The 15,590-nt window shown below is 40.4% G+C and overlaps 1 protein-coding gene across 1 annotated transcript in view; it reads right to left on the bottom strand.

Annotated features, from left to right (window-relative positions):
* RELN (reelin) overlaps positions 1–15,590 on the bottom strand; it is a 279,441-nt gene that overhangs the window by 17,315 nt on the left and 246,536 nt on the right. The window contains 11 exon segments of the mRNA XM_032687702.1: positions 70–312; positions 635–741; positions 1,979–2,154; positions 3,453–3,630; positions 3,913–4,127; positions 4,582–4,736; positions 5,512–5,768; positions 6,856–7,049; positions 8,420–8,597; positions 9,961–10,101; positions 13,276–13,444. Of these exon segments, the coding sequence (XP_032543593.1) occupies positions 70–312; positions 635–741; positions 1,979–2,154; positions 3,453–3,630; positions 3,913–4,127; positions 4,582–4,736; positions 5,512–5,768; positions 6,856–7,049; positions 8,420–8,597; positions 9,961–10,101; positions 13,276–13,444 (2,013 nt within the window).

The following is a 15,590-nucleotide window of genomic DNA, read 5'->3' on the forward strand; positions in this document are numbered from 1 at the left end:
CTCACAGGACTTAAGTAAAATAAGATAATCCAGACAACAGATAAGCTAAGGTGTGGCAGCCTGTCTTACCATCATCAAACGTATCTACCAGCTGGCTGGGGTTGATCTCTGCTCCTCCGATCAGGATGTTATCCAGAGCCCACTGTGCCCGGTCGGGGCCTGGAACCACGATCCCGTTGCTGATGGTGAACGGCTGCCACCAGCGCAGGCGGGTGGTGTTGGTCAGGGCATGTTCGGGGAGGAGGATGTAGTCGTGCCTGACTGAGATGTATTTTTGGTAATCCATCTCATGAAGCAAAGTCCAGGATATCCCTGGAATGAAAAGATGCAGGTTTAGTAATAAGAACAAGCATAGGGTAGAATCTTTTAAAAGATTTAAGTAAGATAGTAGGAGATAAAAAATAATAGCTATGGCTGCAAGCCACTGATTACTGAAATCAGGCAAGAGGATTGCGGAAAACTCCTGAGCAACAGATGGAAATTTTAGAAAGGGAAAACACTTTACACAGACAAAAATAATTTTGCAATTAAAAATTAGCTTATTATTTTGGATCTCTGACAACTTCCCAGATATTCATGGTGCTTGGATGCAGAACAAGACTTTAGCTTAGCTGAAACCATAGGATGTACTTGCCTCCGTCGATGGAATAGTCTAGCAGCACTCCCTCCTTTCTGCAAGTTGGTCTGTGGCACGTTGTCATGTTGTTCTCGCTCCCAATTCTCCCCCAGTACTGTAGAAACCTAAGAGTTAATGTATATGATTACATCTGTTAAAGATCTGCACAGAGCCATGCTGAAAATGTTCCAAATGCCAGCATTTTTAAGCAAGTAACTGTGCAAGTACTACAAAGGTTTCCAAAAACATGGCCTAGTAATTCTCATGGGAACTTAATGAAATTCAGCAAAGACCTACCCCTGGGAGGGACTAACTCCTTGCAAATGTACCAGCTGGGGACTGACTGGATGGGAGCTGCTTTGCTAGCAGTTCCCTGTGAGTCCTGCTGGAAAGAGAGCTCACCATGTGTTAACAAGTTGCCCTTATATCAATGAAGGACATAAAAGAAGTTGATGAACTGAGGCAAGGTCAGCGAAGGACACTGGAATGGTTGGAATGGTTGGGGCTGGAGTACCTGCCCTGTGAGGAGAGGCTGAGGGAGCATGGCTGGTTCAACCTGGAGAAGATGGCTGGGACTGGGGGACAGTGGTCATATATTGAGAAAATGGGAGGTTCCAACTGGATTTACCAGAGGGGAAAAAAAATCACTCAGAGGGTAACTAAGCACTGGAACAAGCTGTCCAGACAGACTGCAGGATCTCTGTTCTTGGAGGATTTTAAAGACCTAATGGGACAAAAGCCCTGAGCAAACTGGTCTGAATTCAGTGTTACCTGGCTTTGAATGTAAGGTTGGACTAGGCACTCCCTGAGGCCCCTTCCTTCCTGAAAGGTTGTATGATGCAGTGAACTCTTTTTGAATGACAGAAGTCAGAGTGTGTGGCTTCATTAAAGCCACACAGTCAAGGGAAATGTTGCTGAAGTTGTCTATGTCATATCCTTCCTTAGCTTGTCTAAACTGACATAATTCCATCGCTCTCCTGTTAAGTCATCCTTTTCTACAGCGTGGGAGTGGAGTGGGTCTTGTATGGGCACTCAAGAGAAGACAACCAGCAGAGGTTATGCTCTGAACTGAGTGAGAGACACTCAGCTGGTGATGCCAAGGAGGCTGTGGTATCTTGCTTCTTTGCAAGACAGGAGTTGCTGATTCATGAGACCCTTTCTGCTGCACAAGGGTGAGCCTTGCTCTCTGTGACTTATCTGAAAGCATCAGTGTCTTGAGAATCATAATCTCATTAGTGTCTGCCTCAGGTCGTGCTATGCTAGTGGTGACCTAGGAATTCCCTGAGCTACAAGCTATGTTACTGCTGCTTTGTCAGTGTTTAACAGAGTTCCCCAGGAAAATGACATGGAAACATGACCTACTTTGCCCCCCGCAGGTCCAGATCTTGAGTGACAGCCTGCCTCACAGTTGCACCTCCAAAATACAGAGTTGTGTCCTCTGCGAGAATTCCACACTCGGTACAGGTATTTCCACCTTCTAAGGACATCCATAAATCTGGTTTAATTTCTTCATTGTCAAAGCGCTCTTTCAGGAAAGTCTGTAAGTAAGGTATGCATGGGTAATTAAGATTTTAAGTCTTTCTGATGACCACAGGTGGAACTGATCTAAACATATTTGAAGAACTCATGAACACTTTAAATTTTTCTCAGGATGACTGAATATAATCACTTTTGGCTGAATATTTACCCACTTAAAATGATTGGCTAAATGTGAAAATATATTAGGGCTGGATTTTAACATACTTGGGAGGTAATCCAGCAAACTAAAATTGGCATGTGCAAATGGGTGGATGTGTTGGGTTTTTGTGGCAAGGTTTTGATGGCAGGGGGCTACAGGGGGATCTTCTCTATGTATGGGAGAAAAAATATTCTATATTCTTTCCCCAGCAAAACCTAAAATAAAATTTTAGGGTTATTGTAGTGAACATGCATTTATGCAACTGTCTGCACAAATATTTACAGTGAAAACCATCTAGAATATATTTCTGATTTCCACTTACCTCCAGGTGCATAAGTGAAATCCTGGCCTTAAGGTGATAGTAGTAGAACTCCCCTAAAATTGCTAGCATTTTATCCCTAATGTCCTTAATGTGAAGGATACATTACTATTTAAAAATTGCAAACAGACAATTATATTTGATCATGTATTAGTATTTCAGATGAAAAATAGAAGGTTATAATAATTCAAATGAAAAAGTTAAATAGTTATATTCTCTTTAGACAGAATTGTTGTTATCCTGTTGTTTCTGTGGAAGATGGACCTATTCTGTTCTTACCTGATGTAGAAAAAATGAGATGGTAAACACAACATTTTAAACTAATTTGGGGTCATTACATATTCTTTTCTAAATATGTCACATTTTAAATATAGTTTAACTTTTAAATCAATAATATCTAACTAGAGTTCACTCGCTTGTTATTGATTAACACGAATAACAGCCAGGTGAATTAATTTTCTAATTTTATGCCACTTTCCTGTATTTCCTACTTCAGTAAGGTCTTTCATGATAAAGACAATCTTTCTACAAGTCTATATCATTATATCTACAGATATAATGATATATGCAAGGGTGATTTAGATCCTATAATTATGATTTAAACATGAACATGAACTGTATCACAGCTTTTTATCATAGTGTTATTTGCAAAGGAACAAACCTGTTCTTGAATAATGCATTAATAATTTTGCTAAAAACTGATTAAAGGGCTGCAAATGGATTTGATTCTCTTCAAGCTGACAGGAATCAAAGCTAAATTTTCAGTGGGATCAATCTCTCCTCTCTCTCTCAGCCAAATACATGCCAAATTAATTCCTTAAAACATGTAGTAAAATTACCTTCAGTGTCTGGGTAAGGTAGCAGTTTGGACCCGAATACCCAGGGTCACAGATGCATTGCTCATTCAGGCAGTCCCCATGACCTCTACAGTTTTCCAGACAACCAGGGCCCAGATAGAAATTATCGATGGCCCACTGCATATCTGAGTATTTCTGGTAGAAGCGAAACCTCACAGGACTAGATATAAAGGAATGAAGAGAGACATATGTATAAACCAACTTTGCTCAATTGAAAAAAAGGTGATTAAACACAATATACTTATGACTGTACTATCCTCCCCGCTACCACAAGTAGTGGAAATATCTGTTGAAATTGATTTTATACATATACATAATGTAATGAACATGAATGCTAGTCTGCAGTTTTCTTGAAAGAAAGTGACTAAGCAGATGTATCTCTTGTTGTGTTTCTAGGCAGGTATTCAATCCAAGTCAAAACGAGTAGAAAATTCATACTTACTTGCCCACAAGACTTTCAGGCAGTGAGTAAGTTACTCTTTTCCATCCTTTTGTGGGAAAGAAGACAGATGGCTGTGAAACACTCCCAGAACATTTTGGATCAGCTGGTAAGCACTGAGGTACTAAGTAACTCCAGCTAACGCCAAAGTCAGTGGAATACTGCACATGGACCTGATTTTGTGCAAGTTTTTCTGAGGTTTTACATCCAACAGAAACCTATCAAAGAAGAGAGCATCAATAATTTAGAATTAATCATGGTGGTGGAGTTTAAAAAAGTGTTTGAAGCTGAAAACTGACTGCAGAATTTTTGTTTGAAATGATGGCAATAACATGCCTGTACACTACCAGTCATCTGCATCTTCAAGTATTCCCAAGACTGAGAAGAGACACCATACTGTGAATTTTGTTTTCTTCTAGTTAGATCGCATTTCTGGATTTCCAGATTTTGACACTTGTGCCTTATACCCCAGTACCACATAACAAATAAAGTTCATCTCCCCTCCCACACAGTCTAAGATTTGCATATTTCAGAGAAGGCCACAGATTAGGTGAACCATCTTTATGGAGGGATGTGCAAAGGGCTCTTGCAACTTCCTTATATCAGTGGGCTATTTCCTTAATTTAGGTAAAGGGGTGTGTGAAGGGCAGTTTGGGTGCAGGTTTGAATTACCTTGAACTGCATGATCCAGCCTTCTGTAGGAGTCAGGTCGTGGGTAACTGCATAGACCTCTCTGCCGTCATGGCTCCCGCAGATCATGACACCATCAGGAGAATCACAAAATCTCTCGATTGAGCAATCATCATGGAATAACCAGTGTTCATTCACTTGAAAATAAATGGCAACACCAGTAATATACAGTGACAACATAAATTAAAAAACACAGGGAGTGGTGTTAACCACGAAAGGTGATGATTCATGGCTTTGTTCTTCAGCCTACGTGAGAATTATTTAGTATTGCTCCTGAGAACATCAGTACCCCATCTTTCCCATGTACATAGGTATTACATTTATCACATTTATTGTTGAAAGCACCTCTTATTACTCTCTTGTATAAGAACTATAGCATTATTTTTTTAATGCTCAAGAAGTAAGGATCTGAGATTTATTTAAAACATAAACTTCTGTTGCACTGAACATTTTTTGGGAGAGCCTTTTAATAGGCACTGCCTACATGTCTGCACAAAGTGTACCCCAGCACTGGTGCTTGTTAAGCCTTGTAAACATATGGAAATACATCTTCTAGAAAATTTAGTTGTAAAATGGAACTTAACTTCCCTATATAATATTTTAAAAAGTTAGGAAATAGGAAGCAGATATTCAGGATAAGAAATCTGCTTAGAATAACCTGACACTTTTTAATCAGTTTTTCTTTCTTTGAAAAGAAATTAGTCTTCTAAAATCCATGCCGTAAAAAAGAAAAGTTGCGTTACATCTTTTCACTTCACGTTTTATGAACTAAAAGCAAAAGACCAGACCTCCGTATCGACGGGATTGTCTGTGATCGCCATCACAGTGAGACAAAGACTCAAGAGGCTCAGCAAGATTTGAAAATTTGAAAAGCTCCTTGCTCTTTAACTCAGGTCCACGTGGAACCTTTACCTGTAGTTTTGTCCTCCATGAACATGTCAAAGGCGATCCTGCCAGTGGGCCCTGCGTCGGCGGGGGAGCGCTCGTGCTGCGGCAGGGGAGCGCTGCTGAAGGTGTCCAGCATCACTGTCCTCTGGTCGGCTGAGCCCGAAATCAGCACGTTGTCGATGGCCCAGTCGTTCTGGTCCAGCCCATCGTGTTTAGGTTGCCACCAGCGGAACCGTGTCCCAATGGTTTTGGCATCGTAGGGAAGGAGGATGTTCACAAAGCTGAAATACAAAGTGGAAATTAGTTGTAGGAAAGCCACAGAAGGAGAACAATTTCGATGCTCTGTGCCAGGTGCTTTGACCAGGTCCACTACCTGTGTTTCTTAGAGTACATGGAAGTTGGGAAGAGAAGGAAAAGAGTGGCTGATCTAGCCTATGTTCTTCTATGGGAAATGCCAGAATAAAAATCTTTCTGGTCACTCCCAATGTCATCCCTGGGACAGGGGCTCAGAGAGAGGTGGGAAGTGTCAGCAACCAGACTGGCATGGTTTGAGCAACCTCACTTGCTCCAGCTGTCCTTATGGGACCAAATGCAATGGTCTAGACTAGCAGGGTATGACCATAAGATCCTAATTAAGGGACTGAAGTAAAATTAAGATCAGTATTTTTAACCTGGAGCTATTCAGCAAATAGCCATGTTCCAGTACAACTTTATTTTTTTCCATTCCAACAGTAGACAACAGTACACTTAAATCTCATGTCCAGTTAAAGTGCTAATAGTTTCTTGGTGTGTTCAAACAAAATAACAAATAATGGGCCCCTCACATTCCCATTTTCTATGAATCTTTATAATTAGTCAGTGAGGAAAAGGTCACCTCGCATGTATGCATGATTTGAATCTCACAGGTATCTGAAAATAGGGCTTGAGTGTGTCCATCCATCCTTTTGATGGATGTCTGCAGAAATTCAGTTTCTCCTCTACACACCATTTTCTAACTAGTTCAAACAATGACTGTCTGCTCTTGTCAGTAAGAAACTAGATTTCAAACGTTAGCATCTTAAAGAACAGGATGAGTATCTCTATAGTAGCTATTAATTTATCCTCCTGCAACCATTTACAAACTTACCAGGCTGCTACAGGCTTCTAACTACCCTTGTATTTCTGGCCTAGCAGCTGCACAAATGCTGATGCTCCAGCACATGTGCCAAGGCCATTCATAAATGCTTGCAGGACTGGACAACCTGAACTTGCAAGGATCTGACATCCAAACCACAGCAGTGATAGGTCCCACAGGTTCTTATGAAACATTCAAGACCACTTTACTTTAGTAAAGGAAATTATATAGTCAGAAAGAAGGTATCTACAAACCCAGGCTTGCTGAACTGGTCATAGAAAATTTCCATTAAGAGGCTCCAGGTGATTCCACCGTTCACAGAATACTCCAGCAGCACTCCTTGGTTGCGGTTATTAGGAGTTATCAGACATCCATACATGAAATAAAACTGGATGAATTCTGCACTGGTGAGGTTCAAATCCACTGTAACTAACATACGGCTGCAGCCCTGAAAAGCAAGGAAAAAATATGCTGGCTGGCAAACTTATGTTCATAAAAAGTGTTAGACTATGCAGTCACTATTAATGTAACCTCATGCTGTAAAAATTCTAAAATTGTATAAATTTTATTAATTATGTCAAAGGTTAAGCTACAACAGAACAATATATATTCTTCCCTGAAGACATAAGTTCAGTTACATTCCATCTTAAAAACATCTGTTGTGTACTCATACATATTGCTACTTATTCCTACAGCTTTATGGCATTTAGTATCCATAACTGTGTTCACTTTTCTTCTGAATACAAGAATTGCAAAAATCCATTTGCTTCCAGTGTAAATCAGAAGGTTTTCCATGCAGAATTAATGAATCACTGATTATGTGCTAATGGCTCAATTTATGCAAACCATGAAATGGCAAAGCAATTTTAATATGTGTGTTTTCCACAGTCCCACAATTTCCACAATAAATTTCACATTGCTTAGTCTATTAGTTAGTGACACCTGCTTAGTCCTACTGGGAGGAAGTGGAAATTTAGTGCTTCTGTTAATTTATTTTAGAAAACTTTCATCAGTTTGAACCTAGTTATAAAATTGATGAAAGAGATCTACAAGCATAAATTTTACAAGTTTCTAAAATACTATTTTGTCATTTTTTTAATCTCGAGGTTATCTGTTAGCCAACTATAATTCAGCAGCAGCATGGGTTATACACCTATGTATGCAGCTAACCTCGGAAATTTTACTGTGAGCTTACTCTGAAAACACCCAATGTGAAACATCTGAAGGATGAGGCTACACACAGATGCAACGTACTCCAGAATGACCCTGCCTGAGCGGGGAGGCTGGACCAAATGACCCACTGTGGTCCCTTCCAACCTTACCCACTCTGTGATTCTGTATTTTCAAGGACCATGTGCAAGTTATACAAGTGCAAATAGCTAGTTATTAATTTACCTCTGCGGTCTGATTAGAAGCCACACCAAACTTTGTTCTTTGGAAGTTTTAAGTGCTATGAGGAGGCTGAGTGAGTGAAATTAAATGTCTACATTCTTACACTGTGCTTTAACCTATCAGCTCCATTTCCAGCCCCTCTACAGCTCCTTTCAGGAGGCACACACATTGTATCTCATTTTCCTGGCTGCAGCGTAGTGAGGAACATGGTATCAGCTTTACTGGAGTGTTTCTGGCTGGCCCTAGTCTGTAGGACTTGTCTGACTTTGACCTTCAGCTAGGCAAAGAATATAATTTTAAAAAATATTTTATATATTTAATATGTTATGCTGCTTTTTTTAACACCTTGCTATTTAGTTAACTTTTTAAATCAGTCCCATTTATACTGTCAAATGGAGTGAGCTGGTCTCTGTGCTGAACACACACCCCGCTGAAGTGAAGAGCCATCCCAGAGGCGACGGCACCGCAGACCGTGCTCAGTTTGCCCCCGTTCACCGTCAGCCAGTTCTGGTTCGACGGGGAGCGGTTGAAGTTGTCTTTCAGTTGTGTTGGAAGGGGAGTCTCTGGCTCGTCGCAGTACAGCCCGCCCCAGTGCTCATCGCAGCTGCAGAGGAAAACAAATGCAGAAATCAGCTGGCAAAGGCCCTGCACAGCAGTTTAATCAGTGCCACGTTATTCCACTTCAAGGTGCCATCTTATTCCGCATAGAAGCTGTCTGCATCATTTGCTAGCACACAACTGGTATGTGGGGGTTTCAAACATCTGCCACATTTTGTGGTTAGTAGGATACAAAAATGACTTTAGGAAGGCTTAGTATTATGTATCATTCAAACTACTAATACAGAGTACACTGCTGAACACAGTAAAATCAGTAAAATTCACTGTGCTTGGATGGATAAACTTAAGAGAGTGTGCCAAGCCTAAGAATGTCCTGCTAATGTTACAGTTTAAGTTTCTGTAAAACTTTGGTAGATGGGTGCTTTCTTGTTGTTTCTTTATATAGTTCTCCCTTTTTTCTCCTCTGAAAAACATTCTTGTAATGTGTCAAAGACTGGATAACAGCATGGAAATGTGTTCTGCTACTATGAGATTTCACCGTGGAGATTGTGTCTTGGTACTTCAGTGCTGTCAGGATGGAGAACACAATAATATGTGTATTCTACAGTGAAATATATTTCTAACAAATAAAGTCACAGTGCAATTATACAACCATTCTCCCATTTCTGTTGCCATTTGTGGCCGGAAAAAAAAGCAATACATCCATCTGGAAGGTATTTCTCTGTTGCCAAGACAGGCAAATCTGGGGAGATCTGATTGTTGTTTGTTAGCTTTGCAGGATTCTATGTCAACTGTTATGCAGATAGTTTGAGGATCAAGCCAGTCTGCCTCCCCTGGCAAACCGTACCATGGAGCAGATGCATCAGACCATCAAGTTAACACCAGTCAAAAGGCAAAATCTGGCCTTCTGAAGAACTGGCATATATCATGTTCAGTGGACATGTCCCACTTCCAGCCCAGGTTCTCTGCACCCAGAAGCAAGCTGAGAGCACAGGAACATAGTGTGAAACCCCTTGGGAATAAGGATGACAACTTCTGGGAAGCTGCAGGACTATATGTCCCTAGAGGGGTGTGCAAACTCAAGAGATATCTTCTCCCTGCCTGGTGGGAGGAGAATCAAGATGCGGCAGAGGCAGCAGCAGAGGCGATGCTTTGCCACTGAGGAAAGGACTGTCTGCATTGGCCATGGTGCAGGAACAGGCAGAGGTCTGGCAGAGCCAACCCCCACACTTACCCTTCTGCTTGTTATTTCTGTTCCCAAGTGGTTCTGGTGCACTGCTCAGTTTTAACAGCAAAATCCACCTTGCTTTGAAAAACTATATCACAGTTTTTCCTGAAGTTCATTAAAATGACAGGGGAGGAGTGAAATACTGCAGTGCTGGGCAGGACAGGGAACAGATGACACTTACACACAGTTGTCCTGGGTGCACTTCCCATGGCCACTGCACATGTCTATGCAGCCGTCCCCGATGTAGACGTTGTCGATTGCCCACGTTTGCTGCTTATCGAAAGGAGCGGGCTGGTGCCAGCGGAAGCGAGTGGCTTGAGACCTTGGGAGAGAAAGACAGACAGAAAGGTCTATTTCTAGCTAAGCTAATCTTTATTTTGACTGGAAGGAAATGTCAGTCTTGAAGCTAGACTGCTCTTCGAAGACTTGTTTGGTATCAGCAAAACTCAGGGCTGATTCCTGACAATGACAACGTCCTTCCAAGAAGAGGATGCCTTCTTGGAACAGGAGGCACAAGTTCTGAGAACAGGACAAAGCACAAGTGTTTGGTTGCATGCTGAGAGTGTGGGAGGTGGGAAAGGGATCACTGGTAAAAGCAAAGCCAGTGGGCCATGGTTGGTGCAGTGGAGAGGAGGGCAGGAAGAAGGTGGTACATCCAAATGGAAGCTCAGTCATAACCATATCCCAGCAAAAATCCAAACTTGAGGGATAGCTGGGAGCTGGATCAAGCCAGAAACCTCCAAATCTTCCAGGTTTCACAGTGAGCCAGAGTTTTGTTGCTTCAGTCCAAGTCAGCAAAATAACTCAACTTTTTCTCTATGAATTCTCCCAACTACACTTAGGTAAGAGCAGCTCTACAGAGTGGGTTGGCTCCTAGATAAGATGCTGCCATTATAAATCTACAGGGGACAGATGAGAGAGGCCATGCAGGGCTTGCAGTGTTATCCACGTTTTGCAGTTTCTTCCCTCCTCTCCACCCAGGGTTTGACTGGAAATGCAAAGAAATGATCTGTGGTGTGATCCTGGCCCTTTTCAGTAAATCATTTTCATTTTATTGATTAAAGGGGCTTAGCTCTCCATATGTGAATTAAGTGTCTCAGCTCCCAAGACAGATGATGAAAATCTAGCCAAAACACTCAGGGGATGCCAAAGAGCTATTCAGCTCATGCAGGTGTAGACCATGAGTCAAGAGCTGCGAGTAGATGAATTTCTGTAACTTGTCAAAAATACCATTATAAATTCAAGGTGGTCCCTGTTTTGCTGTACAGCACTAGATGGCAGCATTGAACTTCTTGTAGTCTGTTTTCTTTTGCAACTCAAAGAGAAATCACAATTATTGTAAACACGAAAACAAATAAACAGCAAAATCCCCCAAAACTATTCAGTGTAAAAATGGACCTTTTATGATAAGGTCGATATTATTCCATGAATTATTTCTTTATGAATATGCTGCATGAGATGAATAAATAACATGTTTATCTAAAGAGAAATCTACTGTGAGCGCTCTAGCTGCCCACCAAATGGCATTTTTAAAGGAAATGTAAAAACTGTGAGGAAGTCCTTTAAGAATTAAGATGAGCACCTATATCTTACACTGCCTGCTTTAGGTTTGGTTCTTCACTAACAATTTATAGAGCTGATGCTCCTATGAGAAGCTGTATTTGCATTTTAAAATCAGCTCTGATTTTAAGTGTTCATTGCTTTCTGCAGGCCAGAGGTTACATAGTGGTCTGGAGTACAGGAGCCCTGAAAAGCTATGCAAACATGGATGGTGAGCACCAGGCTAAACTATTGACTACATAACCTGCATGTCCCTAAAACATACAGGCACAAAAAAATTGGAGACACACACCTGCTATTACACAGCTTGAAATAATAAAGCAGCATAAAAATTATACTGCATCTAGACCAAAAGACCTATTAGCTGCACCGTTCCTTATCCTAAAGCTCAACATCTCTCCTTATGAGATAAGGTTGTAATAACCTCTCTCATGCAATGCCTATCTTAATATCTTTGGAAAATGGTATTACTTGAGCCAACAAATACAATGATCAGTTTGGACAGAAGGGCAATCTTTGCCTCAGTAGGGCATCAGACTTCTTTTGACATATACGGCTCAAAAAACTCTCTGGTTTTAAAATCACAGTTATTCATAAATCTGAGTTTATCTCAGGTGGTAGCTTCCTTTCAGGTCCAAATTCAATAGGTTTGGAACATCAACCCCAGCCCTTATTTATTCTATTCAATTCCAGAAAGACTGTCCTGAACGCAAATTTACAGTCTTTGTACAAGAACTCTTGGGGTAATGGATTTTACAGACAATATGTAGTGAACCGGTACAAAAAAGGAAGCAGCGAAGATCAGTGCTGGGAACAATTCCTAAAAAAGCACTATTACTTGACATAATTGCACTGAAGGTAGGGAAGAGTCTAGATGCTCCAAATGATTAGTGGTAGAGCATGGACTTTTCCACTACTAATTTCAAAATGTGTGGCAACTGTATAGGTGCTCTGGGTACAATTGCTAAAAAATAAATGTCTGTGTTTCCAAACTCACATGTGCATTAGCTGTCATCTGTCATGACAACCTTCTCAAGGCTCTGCCTGCACTGTGGTACTTCTGTGCCTGCAGTTAGCTCAGCCTATGCCTATGTGAGGAGCTTGGGCTCAGCACAAGGAGCAAAGTATCAAACTGTGCTGAGAGCCAGACGCCCTCGCTACCTGTGTTGGCAGGGCTTTACTTTGGGCTTTATCAAGTATCACTGTGTAGGAGACAGTCACAGCTGTCACTGCAAAACAGCACATCTAGAAGGATGTCAGCAGGAAGGCTGAACTACCCAGTTGTCCCTAGATGGATCTTTTTGACAAACAAATCAGAAATCCAGCAGTTTTCAGGGCATTGTAGAAAACATGGCAGCATCCCCAATAGTGCTGATAGTCCCAAACAGCTCCTTTCACTGCAGCCTCCCAACAAATCCCACAATTTTTCTTCCCTCAAAGACAAAAGAACGTAGGAAAAGGAAAAGGAGGTCGTGTATAAACAATAAAGAGAGCATCTAAGCTGAGAGAGACACAAAGGATACGAGGAATGCACAGAAAAACAAGCAGCCTGAAAAGTGCTATATTTAAAACACACAGTAACAGCAAGCACAGGGTGCAGTGGGGATTCAGCCAGTCCAATTAGCCACCAAAACAACCAGAATTTAGTGAGGCTGATGATAACATGTGATTCTTTATAGTGTTCCCTCTGTCCCTTGCTAGAACAAGAATTTCCTATCTATAAATAAGAAAAGTAAACACGCACACAGAAGAGCTTTGCAATTTTTATGCAAAGCAGGATGAAGCTTCATTTACTTGTACTTATTTGTTCCTATATATATACATCACACTGAAATGCAAGGTATTATGCAATTGCTTTAATGCTATAAAGTGTCATGATGTTATAAATAGCTAGTTATACATTTAGATTTATTCTGCAGAAAACCAGAAGAGATACCTAGTATATGGAGGCAGAGGCAAAGTAACGCGGGTCCACTTGTTGAAAGTGTCCGAAATGAGAATCCTCTGGAGATGGTACCTGTTGCATTCCACGTTAGTAGGAAGACAGTCTCTCAAAATTGGGTGCCAGGTGAGCCCAAGGTCCACTGAATATTCCAGTTCAATAGCTAAGGGTGGAAAGATGGTTAATTACTTAATTTGGAGACTTACATCCATAGTTCTACAATGAAGTGCAAGCCTCAGAGAGCATCACAAGTCTACACTGACAAAATAACCACTCAGAACTTTTCAAACACTTGTGTCACAAGCACAAAGCCACCTCCTTTGGTGGCAGTTCTAGAGAATATGTTACATGTTGCTCAGCAAGTATAGCTCAGGAGGAGTCTGCAGCACACTTCTGCATCTGCCACCTACCTCAAGGGACCACAGGTGCAAAGACAAAATCATCTGTTAAATTGCCAGGATTAAGGCAAGCCAATTTCTGTAGCTGCAGCATGCAAGAAAATGATGTGACAGCATCAAAAACACCAACATTTTGTTTTTCAGGCTGAAGGGTGAGATTCAGGATCTAACTGTTGTTAAGGCAGAGCAACACTCAAACTTTTGGCTGTGTCTCAAGACGGTTTAGTCACTCTTCCACCCTTCCTCCAGACCAGCTCATTTCATTATCCAGCATAAACAATTTTAATTTGAGTTTGTTAGTCAGTGAGCTTGTTTTCATTCAAACAGCCTAGCCACATTAAACTAATGTATTCATTTCTCAGTGAAAGTCAGCAATTTCACTGTTTTGATGTCTATGGCTTATAAATTTTATTATGAAAAAAAAGGTTAGTCAAGCTTACTAAATACTTCAGATTAAACTTTCATGCAGCCATTAAAAAGTAAATAACAATAGGCACAGAACTGTAACTTGAAGTAAATGTTCCAGCTGCCAGGCCTTCTGGCTATGTAGAACAAGGAGCATGGCTTGCAGTGACAGGGGTGATAAATCTGTGATCTTTTTTTGATTACTACAGACCCATTTCTTCTACCCTCATGCACAGGGAATTACCCTTAATCACCCAATCAGTCCTACTTGATGTTTCAGCACAGAAGACAGTGCTATAGAAATACAAGGACAAGTGGATACAAACAAGGGTAAGTGAGTTTTTAGTGTTAAATCTCCCTCAGCAAAATGAAGCACTTTACTCATCATGACTGGAAGCATGATTAGGTAGTGTCCTGCCTAATTTAATATGAAGTTAAGATAATGGTGTTGTAGACAACGACACAAAAACAAACAAAAAAAAAAAAAAGAAAAAAAAAAAAGGAATTGTTTCTTAGTCAGTATACAGCTCAGCTGCCTAAAACACTTTTAAACGTAGCAGAGATGATCTTAGGATGTTGTAGTCTTTTTAATACCAAAAGAAAAATATATTGTTAAGCATGTGAGAAGCTTCAGATTTTCAAAATCAGAGAAACCACTTTGGGGACTCCATGTAAAATTTTTTTCCATTTTTATACAGAATTCTAGAGGAATTGTCAGCAACTCAGTGAATTAATACATACCATATGATGGTTATTATATTATCCTCCTCATAGAAAACCTGTATATTCCAAAAATTACCATAAAAGAATGTAATTTAAGATGCACAATCAAGCATTCAAAAGCTAGAAAGACCTATTTCTTGTGTACCTTAAAAATCACATAATGAGCCAATTTTTAATTCCATGTGATATGTATTGAGAACAGAGCACATTTTTATTTATTTGTGTATCTGTATGTAAATATGTGTATATACACGTATAAAGGCTGGCTCTGCACTCAGTAGACATCATATGGAAAAAAAGGAAGCTACATAATTAAAAATCACATTATGTGTACATAAACATATATATACACATATAAATACATATATACACAAGTGCATATATCTATGCACACATTCCTACATGGATACATATATATCTATATACATGTTCATTATTTCATATGGAAGATACAAATTTTTGCAGTTGATGCTGCCTTAGCAGTGTCAGATGTATGTTGTTATAAATGACTTCTTAGATATAGAGGTACAAGTGAGATCAGAACTGAGACTTCCTACACCAAAAATGCAAAACCTCAAAGCAAGAAACATATGCTGGGAACACCCAGTTGCTTATTATTAGGACCACCAGCACCACCCCAGGCAGTGAATGCTATATACTGGTGAATGGATTTGAGCAAGGCAGCTGTTAGTCTTTTTCTTTAATGGATTGAACTGCAACTTAAACGCTCGGAGGGAATAATAGACTTCAGTTTATCTTAGGCTTCAGACACATAGAATAAAA

Source organism: Chiroxiphia lanceolata, chromosome 5 (assembly GCF_009829145.1).
Source record: "Chiroxiphia lanceolata isolate bChiLan1 chromosome 5, bChiLan1.pri, whole genome shotgun sequence".
Taxonomy (NCBI): Eukaryota; Metazoa; Chordata; class Aves; order Passeriformes; family Pipridae; genus Chiroxiphia; species Chiroxiphia lanceolata.